Source organism: Mercenaria mercenaria, chromosome 10 (assembly GCF_021730395.1).
Source record: "Mercenaria mercenaria strain notata chromosome 10, MADL_Memer_1, whole genome shotgun sequence".
Classification (NCBI taxonomy): Eukaryota; Metazoa; Mollusca; class Bivalvia; order Venerida; family Veneridae; genus Mercenaria; species Mercenaria mercenaria.
In genome coordinates, this window is record NC_069370.1 from 64447816 (window position 1) to 64467167 (window position 19352).

The 19352-nt window shown below is 35.4% G+C and overlaps 1 protein-coding gene across 2 annotated transcripts in view; it reads right to left on the reverse strand.

The window, feature by feature from the left end:
• Nucleotides 1-1921: 1921 nt before the first annotated feature.
• Nucleotides 1922-19352, reverse strand: part of LOC123561394 (zinc finger protein 37-like) — a 36431-nt gene continuing 19000 nt past the window's right edge. For both annotated transcript variants that reach the window (XM_045353741.2, XM_045353740.2), the window contains exons 2-6: nt 17690-18891; nt 16286-16477; nt 14777-14955; nt 12741-12908; nt 1922-10770 (exon numbers count right to left, since the gene is read on the reverse strand). In XM_045353741.2, the coding sequence (XP_045209676.2) occupies nt 10304-10770; nt 12741-12908; nt 14777-14955; nt 16286-16477; nt 17690-18846 (2163 nt within the window). In that variant the 5' untranslated portion in view covers nt 18847-18891 and the 3' untranslated portion in view covers nt 1922-10303. The remainder of the gene's footprint in view (nt 10771-12740; nt 12909-14776; nt 14956-16285; nt 16478-17689; nt 18892-19352) is intronic.

Consider the following 19352-nt stretch of genomic DNA (forward strand, 5'->3'; position numbering starts at 1 on the left):
TATAGAGATTTGTTTTTGAAGGGTTTGGTCAACAACCTTTTCTCGGTGTCCACGTAACGTAAGCTGAAACATGTTAGCAGGTTTGTAATAAAATTGCTTGGTCAAAGCTTAATAACTATACACAAGTATTTGACAGCATTTGATGACTTCATAGGACAGATATTGTTTTTTTTTTTTTGTATTTATTTTGTCATAAAGTATGCCCTTTTCAAATACAATATATCTTTGAGATAATATTTTTTAATTAATTTATTTATTTGGGTTTTACGGTGCACCAACACAGCATAGGTTATATGGCGCCAAACGGGACTACAAATTTTGGTTTCATATCTCATTTACATCGAAATAAAAACAGGAGGCATGGAATCAAAATTTGCATACCTGCTGGAATCACAGAGTTACAGCAAAACCAAGTGTTAAGACCCTATTAGTCACCTGTTACGATCATGCAAGGGTAAGGTAGTGGTTCCAATTCTTTTCATACACAGATCGTCCCAGAACCACATAGGGCAATTAGAACCACATGGGGCTTTTTTTTAATATTACTGCCGTTTTGTGGTTGGTATATAAATGCACATCTGGTACAACACTAACAAAATGTTTGCTATGTAATATATTTTTCGCATTTTTTGGGTAATTCAAGGGCCCTAACTCTGGACTGACTTAGACAATCTGACTGGTTTTTCAATACTGGCCAACATATCATGCCCATGACTAAATTTGATGAAAATTGGGTTAAAAAACAAGAGGGCCATGATGGCCCTATATCGCTCACATGAGTTAAGTTGCTTGCTTGAACAAATTTCTTTGCTAAAGCTTTAAAAACAAGTAGGTATGTCAGCAGGTCATATTCATGGTCACTGAAAGTCAGTTTTCAAATTAGTGTGCAAAACTGTACATGTCATCCAAATTTCAAGGCTGTATCTTGAAAAACAAAAAAGTATGTCAGTAGGTCAAGGTCACAGTCAAGTGAATCCTAATCGCCTGGGGTCATCAAATAAATATAATTAAACAGTCTAGGAAATATGATCTGATAATTATTTTAAATATTTTTTTTCCTGTATAATTCCTATATCAAGTGACCCATGGGGCAGGGCCTCTTCACCCCAGGAGCATATTTCGAACAATCTTGTTAAGAGATCAACTAGGCAATGATACATACAAAATATCAAAGGCATAGGCCTTGGACTTTCAGACAAGAAGATTTTTTAAGTACTTTCCTATATAAGTCTATGTAAAACTTGGGACCCCAAGGGTAGGGCCTCTTTCACCACAGGGACATAACTTGAACAATTTTGGTAGTAGACAACTAGGCAATGCAACATACCAAATATCAAAAGCATAGGCCTTGCAGTTTCAGGGAAGAAGATTTTTAAAGTTTTTTTCCTATATATGTCTATGTAAAACTAGGGAACCCCATTGGAGGGCCTCTTTTCATCCCAGAGGAATAATTGGAATAATTTTGGTAGAGGCCCACTAGATGATGCTACAGACTAAATTTCAAAGCCCTAGGCCTTATGGTTTGGACAAGAAGATTTTCAAAGTTTTTCCCTATGTAAGTCTGTATAAACCATGTGAACCCCGGGGCAGGGTCATATTTGTGCCTAGGGAGATTATTTTAACAATCTTGGTAGAAGCCCACTAGATGATGCTACATACCAAATATCAAAGCCCTAGGCTTTGTGGTTTTGGACAAGAAGATTTTTAAAGTTTTTCATTTTGGTTGCCATGGCAAGCAGAGTTCTGTACAGAATTCAATTCTTTGAACAATTTTTAAAGAAGACCATTCAAGGATCATCCCTGTGAAGTTTCATCAAAATTGGCTTGGTGGTTTAGGAGATGTTGTTTAAAGGAAAGTGTAGCTGTTCTAAACCAAATAATATGTTCTGTCAAATGGTGTGGATACAAAAGGAACTCTAAGCTGTTTCAATACGGTATTTATTTGTATTTTAATACCAGATTAAATACTTCTAAATCACATAAAAATATTAAAATTCGATCAAAATATTCAAAGTCTATCAACTCTGAAGTAGACTGTTTCTACAAACTAACATTTTTATTTCACAACTACATGAATAAAATAACACTAATAGTACAATAGTTTAAATATAATCAATATCTAAATCTATGGTCTGATGTGGTCTGAAAGGACAGTACATAGTTTCATTTTAAACTCTGTAAACTAGACTTTACGGCATTCTTCCAGCATGTTCATTATGTTATTTCAAAAGCACAATATTTTCTACCATTTGTTTTTATTTTGTTATTCTCAATATGACTAAGAACCTGAGATTACCAACAAGGGCTCAGGGTAGGAGACAAGCCACAAACTTGAGTATCTGATTAGCTGTTTGTGAGCATACATTGGGAATTTACCAATAGCATGGCTGCTTCCAGAGATCAGCCACAAAACTCAAGTATTTGATGACTGTTTGTGAGCATCCATTGGGAATTAACCAATAGCATGGCTGCTATCTTAGACCAGTCACAAAACTCAAGTATCTGATTGGCTGTTTGTGAGCATACATCTGTTTGGTTGTTTGTGAGCATACATTGGGAATTAAGCAGCAGCCCGACTGCTTTCTTAGACCAGTCTCAATACTCAAGTATCTGATTGGCTGTTTGTGAGCATACATTGGGAATTAAGCAATAGCATGGCTGCTTTCTGAGATCAGTCACAAAACTCAAATTGGCTGTTTGTGAGCATACATTGGGAATTAACCAATAACATGGCTGCTTTCTGAGACCAGTCACAAAACTCAAGTATCTGATTGGTTGTTTGTGAGCATACATTGGGAATTAACCAATAGCATGGCTGTTTTCTGAGACCAGTCACAAAACTCAAGTATCTGATTGGCTGTTTGTGAGCATACATTGAGAATTCACCAATAGCATGGCTGCTTTCTGAGATCAGTCACAAAACTCAAATTGGCTGTTTGTGAGCATACATTGGGAATTAACTAATAGCATGGCTGCTTTCTGAGACCAGTCACAAAACTCAAGTGTCTGATTGAATGTTTGTGAGCATACATTGGGAATTAACCAATAGCATGGCTGCTTTCTGAGACCAGTCACAAAACTCAAGTATCTGATTAGCTGTTTGTGAGCATACATTGAGAATTCACCAATAGCATGGCTGCATTCTGAGATCAGTCACAAAACTCAAATTGGCTGTTTGTGAGCATACACTGGGAATTAACTAAAAGCATGGCTGCTTTCTGAGGCCAGTCACAAAACTCAAGTGTCTGATTGACTGTTTGTGAGCATACATTGGGAATTAACCAAAAGCATGGCTGCTTTCTGAGACCAGTCACAAAACTCAAGTGTCTTACTGGCTGTTTGTGAGCATACATTGGGAATTAACCAAAAGCATGGCTGCTTTCTGAGACCATTCACAAAACTCAAGTGTCTAATTGGCTGTTTGTGAGCATACATTGGGAATTAACCAAAAACATGGCTGCTTTCTGAGACCAGTCACAAAACTCAAGTGTCTGATTGACTGTTTGTGAGCATCCATTTGTAATTAATCAATAGCATAGCTGCTTTCTGAGACAAGACATAAAATTCAAGTATTTGATTGGCTGTTTGTGAGCATACATTGGGAATTAACCAATAGCATGGCTGCTTTCTGAGACCAGTCTCAAAGCTAGGTTTTATGAAAAGAAAACAAGCATTCCAAGTTTTAGCGGCTTGAAGAGGGCTTTCATTACTGTAGATTCAGTAATACTAGTAACAGATTTAATATCACTTCTTGCACACAAAGCAGCACCTGAATTTAAAACAATTGTCATGAATTAGCTGCACTATATCTACCAGTGTTACATACAATGAATCGAGAATTCTTGTTATCAAGAATATGTCTACAGTAACTGTCTTTCAAACGGTAAACTAATAATGATGACAAAAATTATCTGGTCAACAGTATGCAAAAAAAAAAAAAAAAAAAAAAAAAAAAGAACAATATAATACTACATGTATAAGATTCTTTCACTGGTTGTAGGTGCAGATGGGAATTTCTGGTCTCGAGGGTAACTGTTTAGGCGGGAACGAGGCTCCAGCCGAGTTACCGCCTAAACAGTTACCCAAGAGCCGGATATTCCCATCTGCACCTATAACCAGTGACAGAATCTTTTTCTTGCATACCGATATCAAAATAATAATAACAAGAGGACCATGATGGTCCTGAATCGCTCACCTGTCCCCACATGACCCAGTTTTAAACCGAGTATGATGTCGTTTTTTTCTATTATTTGATATTGTGACCTAGTTTTTGAGCTCATGTGACCCAGTGTTGAATCTGATCTAGATATCATCAAGATAAAAATTCTAACCAATTTTCATGAAGATCCACTGAAAAATATGGCCTCTAGAGAGGTCACAAGATTTTTTATTATTTGACCTACTGACTTAGTTATTGAAGGCACGTGACCCAGTTTCGAACAAGACCTAGATATCATCAAGGTGAACATTCTGACCAATTTTCATGAAGATCCATTCAAAAGTATGGCCTCTAGAGAGGTCACAAGGTTTTTCTATTTTTAGACCTACTGACCTAGTTTTTGACCGCAGCTGACCCAGTTTCAAACCTGACCTAGATATCATCAAGATGAACATTCAAACCAATTTTCATATAGTTCCCATGAAAATATGGCCTCTAGAGAGGTCACAAGGCTTTTTAGTTATTTGACCTACTGACCTAGTTATTAAAAACACGTGACCAAGTTTCGAACAAGACCTAGATATCATCAAGGTGAACATTCTGACTTATTTTCATGAAGATCCGTTGAAAAGTATGGCCTCTAGAGAGGTCACAAGGTTTTTCTATTTTTAGACCTACTGACCTAGTTTTTGACCACAGTTGAACAAGTTTCGAACTTGACCTAGATATCATCAAGATAAAAATTCTGACCAATTTTCATACAGATCCCATTAAAAATATGGCCTCTAGAAAGGTCACAAGGTTTTTTTGTTATCTGACCTACTGACCTAGTTATTGAAGGCACGTGACCCAGTTTCGAAACTGACCTAGATATCATCAAGGTGAACATTCTAACCAATTTTCATGAAGATCCATTCACAAGTATGGCCTCTAGAGAGGTCACAAGGTTTTTCTATTTTTAGACCTACTGACCTAGTTTTTGACCGCAGTTGACCCAGTTTCGAACTTGACCTAGATATCATCAAGATGAACATTCTGACCAACTTTCATACAGATCCCATGAAAAATATGGCCTCTAGAGAGGTCACAAGGTTTTTTTATTATTTGACCTACTGACCTTCTTTTTGATCGCAGTTGACCCAGTTTCGAACTTGACCTAGATATCATCAAGATGAACATTCTGACCAACTTTCATACAGATCCCATGAAAAATATGGCCTCTAGAGAGGTCACAATGTTTTTTTATTATTTGACCTACTGACCTAGTTTTTGACGGCACATGACCCAGTTTCGAACTTGACCTAGATATCATCAAGATGAACATTCTGACCAATTTTCGTGAAGATCCCATGAAAAATATGGCCTCTAGAGAGGTCACAAGGTTTTTTTATTATTTGACCTACTGACCTAGTTTTTGTCCGCAGTTGACCCAGTTTCGAACTTGACCTAGATATCATCAAGATGAACATTCTGACCAACTTTCATACAGATCCCATGAAAAATATGGCCTCTAGAGAGGTCACAAGGTTTTTTTATTATTTGACCTACTGACCTAGTTTTTGATCGCAGTTGACCCAGTTTCGAACTTGACCTAGATATCATCAAGATAAACATTCTGACCAACTTTCATACAGATCCCATGAAAAATATGGCCTCTAGAGAGGTCACAAGGTTTTTTTATTATTTGACCTACTGACCTAGTTTTTGATCGCAGTTGACCCAGTTTCGAACTTGACCTAGATATCATCAAGATAAACATTCTGACCAACTTTCATAAAGATCCCATGAAAAATGTGACCTCTAGAGTGGTCACAAGCAAAAGTTTACGCACGCACGGACGCACGCACGGACGCACGCACGCACGGACGACGGACGACGGACGCTGCGTGATCACAAAAGCTCACATTGTCACTTTGTGACATGTGAGCTAAAAATTAAATCAATGGAAAGGCTTTCTTTTAGAACTATTTCTTATAGCAGCGTATTTAAACAAAGTGCGTGAAAGCAATTTCCATAAACAGGAAAGATGTCGTGACATATCAAAGACAAATAACAATGTTTAGTTCCAGTTTTGTTTTATCAGTTGCAGTGTAACGTTATGAATTTTTTATAAAATAACGTGTTTTGAATCAAGAAATATACTATCAGGACCAAAGAGGAACTGTCAAGGTATTGGATTTTTATTCCGTTTTTAAAACAAAATATAGATAACTACATAAATCTTCTACATATATGTAGTTCGCAATATGTCATTTAAAGCACAAGAGTCATCTTACACCCCGGGTTGTAAGATAGATTTTTCCAGCACCGTTAAAAATACTGGAAATCCCCGTCTGGTACGCAAGAAAAACTCAGAAGATACATCAGAATGTTATAAATATCCTTCAATTAGCTTTAAAATAAACCTCAAGAAATAGAAAGGTCAGTTCAAATACAGTTTCCTGGCAATCAGTAAAACACTTTAAGACAGGTTGCTGTTTGACAACAAATTCCACATGCTAAGCCCCTCCCCATTCATTATCCCTACAAACAGATCAAACAGATACATGTAGGAATGAAAGCTTTAATTATCACAGCTGATGAACCAAGTATAATGATTATGGTCAAACCAAAGAAAAATATACATATCAAAATGGTTTTCAAAACCGGTCTTTTAAGCAAGTTTTCAGGTAATACATAGTTTTGTAAAATGATTTCAAACTTACATGTATATCGAGCAACAAAGTATTTCAAAGCGACATTAAATTTTGATTGTTACAACTAGAATACCAGAAAGTTTTGAAGGCATTACCTTCTACATGAATAAAAAATATAATTATTGTATTTACTCATGAAATAGGAGGTTCACCTTCATATCTGGTGTGTAAATGTGTAAATGTCAAAAAAAAAAAACAACAAAAAAACAACACTTTATGTAAGTATAATATAAATTAAATCTGGTACTAAGACAACAAATAAAATGGCATCTAGAATGTAGACTTTTTTTCATGTTTTCAAAGATTTTTTTTTTTTTTTGGATTTAACGTCGCACCGACACACGATAGGTCATATGGCGACTTTCCAGCTTTAGTGGTGGAGGAAGACCCCAGGTGCTCTTCCGTGCATTATTTCATCACGAGCGGGCACCTGGGTAGAACCACCGACCTTCCGTAAGCCAGCTGGATGGCTTCCTCACATGAAGAATTCAACGCCCCGTGTGAGGCTCGAACCCACATCGATGAGGGGCAAGTGATTTGAAGTCAGCGACCTTAACCACTCGGCCACGGAGGCCCTGTTTTCAAATATATCTCATACACTTTTAACTCCTTTCAAGACACTGTGGTAATTAATGTTACAGCGGCATTATGCAATAAATCATAAGTCAGTATGTTTATCCAGTTTTATACAGAAGGCTATTCTCATACAAAAATTGTGACTGGTACAATCCCCCTCTTTGCCAACCATGATCACTTCTTATACTTAATAACTCAATATGTTAACTTACTTCCCTTCACAGTTATACTGCCACATGTATACAACAAGTTATTCAACAGCACTTAATTTATAGAAGCAAAGCTCACTGACTGAAAAGTGAAAATATAATTCAATGAAATTATGAATTAGTAGCTAGTCTATATACAAACTTAAACAAGATTTTTTTACATGTACAAAAAAAGAAAGAAATGAGCAAGTTGCACAGAAGTCTGAATATCATTTTTTAAGGCAAACTTTCATACTTATGTTCTGAAAATTATGTTCCCTTACATATCAAATATAAACTGCTGTAATCATGCACAAAAACATGCAAATGTCTTATCACATAAGTAATCACATTTTTAAAAGGTAAACAAGAATCAAAACATTTCATTCAAATGAAAATATACCATCAAAGAATGTAAAAAATAGGCTAACAAAATTCACCTAAAATGTTCGAAATAACAAAGTAAAAACAATAAATGAATGTATGCACATAAGCTTCTAAGCTAGGTTTGTAAATATACTTTTAATATAATTTTAAACACCAGTCGCTTGAGGTATCAACGCAATGAGCAAAAAGTTCCAGTTTACAGGAGTTTCTAGAGGTCTAAACATAGAAAATATAATGAAAAAGGCCGTAGACCACATGTATTGCTAGCGTTGTCAATACTCAAGCATACAGTGTTTCAATGATAGTATTCTCTATTTTATAGATATAAAAATGCTGACATCACACTATGATATATATAGCAAGTAGAATTATTTTCCAGCAAATATTCTAAAAATGTCAAGAAACAAAAATCAAGAAACAAAGGACTTTTAAATTAGTGAGTTCACATGGACATGAAAAAGCGCTACCCTTTCTAACTTTTCCTATGTTTTGAAATCTGTACAGGAATGTGTCAAGTTCAGTTAACATTCACATTATTTGCATAACTAATTCAACCTTCCACAAGGCAGCCGGATGACCTCTCAGAGGTCCATGCATGGCTCAAATGGCTTCTCAGAGGTCTATGCATGGCTCAAACGGCCTCTCAGAGGTCCATGCAGGGCTCAAAATCTAAACAGTTCAGGGAATGGTTTGCACAGATTTAAACATAATTTTTTATGACTTTTTCATTACATGTGACATGTTGATTAAGAGCGAAACAGCACAAGAAAAATATCCTGATTACAAGAAATTGTGCAAACAATGTGTTGTTCAAGTAACTGACCTTGAAAATTATTTGGAAATAAAATTTGTAAACATTCAACTTTGAAATGCTTTTTAAGGTTGCATTATTTGCATTTTATCAGATATCTTTTTCAAGAAAATAGTATAAATTTGTGCACATTTATTATAATGGTCATTTCTTATAAATCTGGTATAATAATAATCATAATAATAATTTATCATTTTCAAGGTGTTTCAACTTTACGGCTATTTCTAAGACTGAAAGTCCTTGACACTTGCATGACAAAATCTGCATTTTTCATAATCTCTGCATTGTTTATGACAAAGTTGGCAGTTTTCAAATTCCTTCACTTTTCCAGAAAAAGATAATTTTCAATGCATCTTCAAGGTCTTTACAAAACCTTTAGGGTGAATTGATTCAAAGTCAACAACCATTACTTCAACTTCAACTTTAATGGGGGTACTCAACAACATCCACTACGCAGATATCGACGTCGAAGAAAGGTGACTGTACTTGGCTATGGAAGTCACCTTTTCTACTATTAGTTTGGTTAAGCACCATTTTTCAACAGTATTTCAGTTATATAACAATGGGGTGCTAACCTAACCTGTTTACTGTAATGGATTGCAAGCTTCTCATAAATCAGCAGTGGAGGGAAAATGATTTCAAATACAATGTCTTCTATCTAATTGTCACTGAAGACATACACATTACCCTCTCATCAAATACACAGCATAAATTATCTTTTTCAAAATGATTTCAAATACAATGTCTTCTATCTAATTGTCACTGAAGACATACACATTGTCCTCTGATCAAACACACAGCATAAATTATCTTTTTCAAGATAGTGATGTTGCCCTGTTTTTAAAATGGGAAAATACATTCCCAATGAAATCCCAATGAACAATACAGTTAAACTGTCTTTCAGCAGCCACCTGTATTATGCAGCCACCTGTATTATGCAACCACCTGCCATAAGCAGCCAGTCAGGTAACTTCATGAACTGACTTCTTATTTCAACTCATCTTAAGCAGCCACACATCTAAACCAGCCAGATTATGTTGCTGCCTCAAGTGAAAGCTGAATACAGGTTTGACTATACTCCCTATTATTTCATATCTAAAATTTTAAATCGCCATAGCTATGTCCTCAGGAAAGAGTCATTTTTGCAAAAAAAAAACTCCAAGACTTTATTAACGGTAACATTCTGACCAAGTTTCATTAAGATTGGGCCAAAACTGTGACCTTTAGAGTGTTAACAAGCTTTTCCTTTGATTTGACCTGGTGACCTAGTTTTTGACCCCAGATGACCTAATATCGAACGGTCCAAGATTTTACAGAGGGTAACATTCTAACCAAGTTTCATTTAGATTGGGCCAAAATTGTGACCTCTAGAGTGTTAACAGTCAAATTGTTGATGACGGACGACTGATGGCCGACGACGGACGACAGACATAGGGTGATCACAAAAGCTCACCTTTGAGCACTTTGTACTCAGGTGAGCTAAAAACTAAACATGTTTAATATCCTGGTAATTTATCAGCTCAAATGAACTTGCTTGTAACTGTTGAGAATTGATCACAGAGTTACTATAAGCATTCTTCAAATCACTTGCAGTAGTGTACTGTAGCTTGAGATCTAGTGGGTATATGTTTTCACTCTGAAGAGCCTGATTCAATATGTCCCCACTGTCGCTTCTATCATAAACAAAACTATTCACATGCAATTTGTCTGGTTCCAGCCTTCTCTCACAAACATTGGCTGGTTCTGGAGTTTCAGTTGCATCCATGTGATTATGGATGCTGTGTTCATTGATGTCTGTATCGGCAGTAACTTGGATTTTGGGTGCCGAATCGGAATGTGTGAGTATATTTGGTTCAGTTGAGGTTGACTCCAGGTGACTACGCATGTGAGATTTGCGTAAAACGTTCTGCTTGAACCCTTGACCGCATATATCACATTTGTATGGGGTTTCTCCTGTAATTATCAAGACAAATACATATAATAGTCGTATACACAATACACAATATAAACACTCATTTAGTTAAATACTTTGTACTATTTTTAACAAATAAATATTGGAATATCATTCAGTCATTTGCATTCAGTTCTGTAAATTTTATTCAAGCATCCAAAATTAATCTTTTTGTTCCCCTCATTACACACATGCAAATAGGCAATGCCATGTAACAATTAATTATTTTGCTATTATGAAGTATAATATTTCAATACTTTGGCAAGAAGTCTCCAGAATTGCACAATGGTGATAATCTAAAGATGTGTTCAACTGCAACAGTTGGTAAAAAGCTATACATAGCTTTTAAATTATTAATGTGTTAAAACCTTTTAGACAATAAAACGATTTTGATATGTTTTGATTTTGATTTGTCACTTGAAATAAAATTGTTACATGACGATACTTGTAAATATCTTAAAGATTATTTCATGCTGCAGAACTAACATCTTAAAAACTTACAAATTCTGTGTGCTAATATTCCAGATCTGATATTTTTCTTTAATTCATTGACTTTTAAAAGAATTCTTCAGTTTCGAATTTAAATTAACTCCATTCCAGCTGTAGTCACATTCATGTATACTTTCACAAATAAGATACTCATACACATTTCAATATACACAGAGTACTCAGTTCCATGGATCTTGTGGCTGTATCCATGAAATAACAAGAGCTGTCACACGAGACAGCATGCTTGACTATTTTGATGCTGGATAGTGAAATTGGGCACATCCAAGTTCAAGCTGCAGCTGTCAACGGAGTGTTTAATAACTCGGATGTGGATGAAGTTATTGGACAACAGATATATCAAAAGTATTAAGTTATAACAGAGATAAAGACAAGTTTATGTCAAGTGTATTAAGTAATAACAGAGACAGAGATAAAGTGTTTCAAAACATTTAATAAGTATAAAAGAGACATAATTCATGGAAAACTTCTGCAAGAGTATGCACCATAAGCCATATCATGTGTCTAATAATGTGGCATAACCATCTGAAGTTTGAATCATATCTATTTAGTAATACCCGAGACAGAGAAAAATGCATCAGAACTTGAACCTGAAACTCTAAATAAAGAGGGCATGACTCATACCAAATTGGTGCTAGCATTCTTGACCTAATGCATTATGGTGTGGACGATGATGTGGAACAACCATTTTAAGCTTAAAACAGAGGTATGGTGAAAAAACATCAAAATTTAACTGAAATTCTATGTAAAAAGGGGGCATAATTCATGAAATAATGGTGCAAGAGTTATGGCCCTTATGTCATATGATGTGCATGATAATGTGGAAAAACTTATTTTAAGTTTGAATTAAATTCATTGGGTAATAATAGAGATAGAGTGAAAGTACATTAAAATTTTAACCTGAAATTTTAAGTAACATGGATAATTCATAAAATATTGGTGCCAAAATTATGGCCCTTGTGTCAAATGATGTGGGTGATGATGTGGAACAATATTTTAAGTTTAAATCAAATCCATTTCATATTAACTGAGATAACGTGAAAGTGCACCAAAAATTTAACCGAAAATTCTAAGTAAAAAGGGGGGAAAATTCATGAAATATTGGTGCAAGAGTTATGGCCCTTGTGTAGTATGATGTACGTGATAATGTGGAACAATTGTTTTAAGTTTGAATCAAATCTATTTCGTAATTACACAGATAAAGAGAAAGTACATTAAAACATTAACCATGTACGGATGTCGATGGCGAGTCAAGTAGGACAGCTCTCCCTACTTTGTATAGTTCAAGTTGAGCTAAAGACAAAACACTTACAAATAAATAAAATCATCCTTGATTTTGAATTATCAAGGAACTTAAAGTTTGCAATTCCAACAAAGTATTCTTTACTAAAACTACGAAATTTTATGACTACAAAATTACATTATTTACAGTATGTCAGAAATATAGCATGAAATAAAAGCAAACCTGTGTGCTGTCTTAAATGTGTCTGTAGATTCCATTTCGATGTGAAAGCCTTACTACAGTATGAACAGACAAAAGGTTTCTCGTGCGTATGTGTCCTCAGATGTAACAGCAATGTACCACGGGTAGCAAGTTGGGCACCACATTCCTTACATTTATGAGGTTTTTCACCTGAAACAGAAAATACTGAATTTCTTGTACTGAGCATTGTATCTGACTTTTATACAACAATTAAATTTGCACTTGTGAAGTCTGAAAGCATTTGGCCCAGTAAACCTGCTTACATGCAAAAATTTCTTTGTTACAAATGGGCATAGGCGCATAATTTTGATCAAATAAAAGCTAGAGTTATGTTACTTGTTCTACAAGGTCTTTTAATGATGCCAAATACATGTGAGAAGTTTGAAACATTTGACAGGATAGTTTTAGAAAAACTTGCTAACATGTGAAACTTTTATGATACAGATGTCAACACTGGCACCAAAGCCATTGCTGATGCCCAGGAAAGGTTGGCAACAAACATTCTACCATTTGAAAATGTTCTTATGCTTAAGATAATGCAACTTTGGACAGGACATAACCTGAACTAGGCTATCACTGAAGGTGATGAATGTACCCCCCGCATGCATTGACACAGTAAATTACAATTTGACGCATGCAAGACTGCATAATTATGTGGACTGTATGTATATAGTATAGTAACAAAAAACAAAGTCCCATAACTCTGCTGATTGTATTTCTGAAAGAACCTAACATACACCAGTCACATGTAAGGTTGGTACTGATATCACTTGTATGAAGTTTGATTAAACTGTGTGCAAGGGTTGGGGGGATTAGGCATGCACAAGATTGCATACTAGTATGCAGACTGTATGTATATAGTATACTAACCAAAAACAAAGTCCCATAACTGTGCGGAATTTTTTTCTGAAAGAATGCACAACTAGGGTTAGTACTGATCACTTGTGTTACGTTTCATTAAATTGTGTGCATGGGTTCAGGAGATTAAGCGCGCACAAGATTGCATATGCAAGACTCTATGTATACAGTATAGTAACAAAAGTCTTGTAACTCTGCAAATCTTTTTTATCAGATAGAACCTAACATGCATCATGCAAAACATGCACCATGTACAACTACTGTTGTTACTGACCACCTGACCACTTGTGTGAAGCTTTATTAAGTTGTGCCATGGGAATGAGGAGAGTTGGTGCGCACAAGATTGTGTCTATGGATAGACAGACAGACACAGACAACCTGAAACCAGAATACCCGCTTATAACTTTGTTTTTTGGGGGGTACAATTAATAATTTACTTCTACCAATGTGGATTTTAGGTGGAAAAGAAAGTCAAGTGGACATATACTTCATATCATAACAAATAAGTTGATTCTTGACCTATTTTTTATGCTTTTCGCAGATAACTTGTCATTGAGGATCAAGTTTGAGAGAAGAGGCCAGTTTCCCTTTTAATGCCAAGTGCCAAACAAGGGAGCTACTGGTACCATTTTTCACATCTTTGGTATGACTCGACCGGGGATCCAACCCACAAACTTCTGCACTCGAAGCAGACACTCTACCACTAGGCTATCCAGGCGGTTGATAATTTTATTAGTATATGCTTATAATTTCTAACATGAGCTTAAAATACACATGTCGTGCTAATGTTTCCATGAAATTGTTTAAAACAAAGATTAAATACTGTTCATTAAGTGACTTTGGATAGCCAGATGAAATGCCTGAAAATTGTTTACTTCAGTAATATCTGCAGGAAGACTGATTAAAAAGTTTGGACCCAATGAAAATCAAGGACTTTGAATGAGATCATTTTACCTTCGGCAGGCAGTAACTCATAATATAGTATGCATGCATATCAAACACAGAATTCATTTATGTGACAAAACTATCCATTTAGCATTTGGGAGATCAGCAGTTCTACCAAGAAGCCTGCCTGTGTTTCATGTTATGTCCCTAGTATCACTTAAATTGTATCAATTGTTCTTACTGGATTTTCAAAAACAGACCATAACATATCTTACCTGTGTGCGTCCTCATATGACTGTTGAGGAGGGTTATTCTAAATGTGGCGAACCCACACACATCACAAATGAAAGCACGTTCTCCAGTATGCATCAGGATATGTTTACGTAGACCAGAAGCTGTTGGAAATCCCTTTTGACAATGTGGACAATGGTGGTTAAACTCTTTACGACAATATCTAGAATAATACATGATGGCATAAAAGCATATTAATAAATAATGTAACTATACTGTATTTCTCACTGTCATGTGAAAAATTCATGTATATATTTGTCACACACTAATGACATTTTGAAGTACATAATTTTTGGACTTTTTTATTTAATATTTGTTTTCAAATTAAAACTAGAGATGCTTTGAGAAAAGCGCATGTCTCCCACAACTGCCCCTATGAAAAATGTTAGTTTCTCTAGATGTTTTAGACGAGTGGATCCAATTAGATGGTCTGGATGAGTGGATCCAATCAGTAATTCAAGGGCCATAAATCAAAAGTGCCTGGGCGGATTTGGCTAGTTATCGAACTTGGGTAAGGTCTTATGGCCAAACACATTTTGTTCAAGTTTGGTGAAGATCGGATGAGAAATGTTCGACTTAGAGAGCGGACAAGAGTAAACAGACGGATTTTTTTGGTAATTCAAGGGCCGTATCTTTAAAATGCCTGGACCGATTTGGCTAGTTATCCAACTTGGCCGAGGTCTCATGGTCAAACACATTTTGTTCAAGTTTGGTGAAGATCGGATGAGAAATGTTCAACTTAGAGTGCGGACAAGAGTAAAAAGGCCGATTTTTCGATAATTCAAGGGCCGTAACTCCAAAATGCCTGGACCGATTTGGCTAGTTATCGAACTTGGCTGAGGTCTCATGGTCAAACACATTTTGTTCAAGTTTGGTGAAGATCGGATGAGAAATGTTTGATTAAGAGTGCGGACATGAGTAAAAAGGCCAATTTTTCGATTATTCAAGGGCCGTAACTCCAAAATGCCTGGACCGATTTGGCTAGTTATCGAACTTGGCTGAGATCTCATGGTCAAACACATTTTGTTTAAAGTTTGGTGAAGACTGGATGAGAAATATTCGAATTAGAGTGCAGACAAGAGTAAAAAGACCGATTTTTGGTAATTCAAGGGCCATAACTCCATGTCACCTGGACCGATTTGGCTAGTTATCGAACTTGGCCAAGGTCTTATGGTCAAACACACTTTGTTCAAGTTTGGTGAAAATCGGATGAGAAATGTTCGACTTAGAGTGCGGACAAGCTTTGTGACAGACACACACACAGACACACACACACACAGACTGGAGTAAATCAATATGTCTCCCACACCACTGTGTGGTGGGAGACATAATAAATTTCATTTTACTTTGGTCACAAGTGGTCTGTTAATTCATTTTAGTAGAGATTTTGTGGGTTCATACTGCTTGGCACCCTCATATAAGCACAGATTCTAATTTTCCATATAAAGTACAAACTACAATCCAAGACTCTGTTCACACGTCCCATAACTTACCTTAGATGTTCTTTCAGTTTTCCTTTAGTGAAGAAAGCCTTGCCACAATGCTCACATTGTTCAGTTTTGGAGTCCATGTGAGTGTACATGTGCTGTCTAAGCTGGGTGGAGGTGCGGCCTCTATACTCGCACTGACCACAGCAATACGGCTTCTCGCCAGAGTGAATCAACTCATGCAGCCTTAAACCTTCCCTTAAAGAAATCATTTAGGTTGTAGTAAAAACACAAGACAAGAACTCCAACTTTCGCTACAAAAAGTATTAAAGATGTCACACAAAATGTATTCCAAATTAAAATTTATTTTGTTATAATAAAACAGTGCAAGCAATTTTTGTTCCAGCGTCTACCGGTACTTGAAATTGTGAATGGGGTATTAATCTTTACTAATTTGGTTCATAGTAATTTAGTTTCCACTTCTTGCAGAGAATGTTTAAACTTTTGACTTATACAACAATTTGTTTCATGTTTTTGGTGAAATACTTGAATATATCACATTATCAGTTAAATAAAATATTCTCACTGTTCTATAACTTCTAAAGCAGTGAAAATATCATTTTTATTTTCCACGGGTATAAAACAACACTAAAAAGCAAAAGAATATAATTATGAATTACAAATAATCCGAAAATTTAACATACTTCAGTTACCATATACATGTAAATGCATTTAAATACCTGTCTTGATACTTATGCTCTATTGTATTCAAATGAAAAAGAAATCTAAAAATCTCATTGAAGTTATTAACATTTTTTTCAACATAGATATTGTGATGTCATGGTACTGTGTTGCCAAGACAATACATGCATTGGACATTGCACAGACTAAATGGATACGATTTGGTAAAAACTGTTGAAAATGCATGAAATTTAAAGAACATTTGATTGTTTTACATTTAAGATGGAAATATCTTTCACTCATGAACACCATAATTATTATTTTATATTTTCACTTGTGGCTGCACTCAGTGAAATATATTTGAGCCGCACCACGAGAAATCAAATATAGTGCATTTGCGACCTGCATGGATCCAGACCAGCCTGCGCATTCACGCAGTCTGGTCAGGATCTATGCTGTTCGCTTTCAAAATGGATGCGCAGGCTAGTCTGGATCTAAGCTGGTCGCAAATGCAGTTTGTTTGTTTTCTCAAGGTGCAGCTCATTTTGATCTTTCCCTAAAATGAACAAATAAGCTCAATGCTGTCTATACTCCATGTTTGCTGCCCATACATTTCCAGCACTCGCTCACATATTTGATTAATGACATGAGAAAATAATGACTGAACTTTGATATTAATAAGGGGTTCTCATCCTAGACCTCTGGGACCATAGTCCAACCTTAACTTCCTATTACAGCATAAGTTCCTTTCCCTTGTAAGACTGATCATTCAAAGAAAGATTGACTTACCTGGATTTCAGTTCTTTTCCACAGAGTTCACAATGGTAGGATTGCTTAGGATGTTGATTCTTATGGTCCATGTAGTCTTCCTTGTTAACAAATGGCTTGAAATTACACTGCTTACAAGAAAATGGATATGAAGTTTTATGAACACCATGAAGGTGAACATTGTACTGTTTTTCAGTATAAAACACACTATCACAGTGTTCACATGTTAATGACTCTGCTTTAATTCTTGGACGACCCCTCCTTTTTACATCACTAGCAGATCTAGACTTTGTAGGTCTATTGTCTTCATCAAGCTCATATTTTGGATATTTGTTATTTTGAAATTTTACATCATTTGTTTCTTTCTCCTCATTATTTAAGACTGTTTTATCTAAAACCTCACCTGCTTTATAATTTTTAACCTTACTAGTCTTTGTTGTTCTTGCTTTGCTTTTCTTTTTATTTTTTTTCTTTGTTTTCTTAATGGGACCAGCTTTTTCAGAAGGTTCAACAACTACCTTTTCTATTTCAAGAACATTGTCAAGATTGTCATCTGTTGATCCATCATAATTATCGTCCAGAATTTCCTCTTTCATATTGTGCATGTATTCCTGCTTAGAACTGGTTTCCAGTGAATCTTTAGTTGTTTCTAATAATTCAGAATCTTTGTGATCTTGTTTTACTGTATCTTCTAAAATTTCAGTTTTCAAAATTTTACTACTTTTGGATTTGGATTTCTTCTTTGGCACCATTTCAAAATCCTTTTCTTCCCTTCTTTTTACATATTTCCTTTTTCTTTTCATTTTATTTCTTCCAGTCTCATCTTCTTTATCTGAATTCTCTCCTGTGTCCAACTCTTTGTGTACTATCTGAGTGTCCTCACACAAATCATTTCTTCTGTCATCTATCTTTAAATCATTTTGATCATCAGTCTGAGTTTCTATGGAGACAGAAGCCTGTTTTGGATATGCTGTTTTTGTGCAGTGATCATAAAGATATGAACCAAGCATGAACTCTTTTAAGAGGTGTTCATGTAACTGACATATAGTTCTCAGTTCTTGACTGCACCCGCCACATCTGTACCTTTCATCAAGCACATTACTTGCTGCACTAACTTCATCTTTGTTTCTTTTACAAATGTGTCCAAAGACACGACTGTCTGACCATCCAGCTTCCATTATGATACTTTCCAGCGTTCAGTCATTAAATGTCTGTCTATATACCTGAAAGATAAAATATAAAACAATTATGTATATTATTAGATCTACAGTTTTCAAAGATACTTTTCTAGAAAATGTCCAGTGTATAAACAGCAGGAAAATTACTTAGCATGCACTGCAACTGAAATGACATTCAGGTTTTTCTCAGTATGTCATAGTAAACCTGTATAGTATTACCGTAACTAAAAGACATTGTTACATATTAATGAAAAACCATAGGTTTTTCTATCTTGAGATTATGCACATATGTCAAAGTAAACATGTGTAACATTCAACATGTGAACACTTTCTACCTAAGCACGATCTGTGATTTTTTAACTCATAATTTCCATCTTCTGGTAATGCTACCTTGGAAAAAATCATTTTTTAGGAAAACATGTCATTGAATAAAACAAAATTACTTACACATATCCTTCAAAATGTTACTAGACTAGTTCCTATTAACTGAAAGGTACATTTTTGGA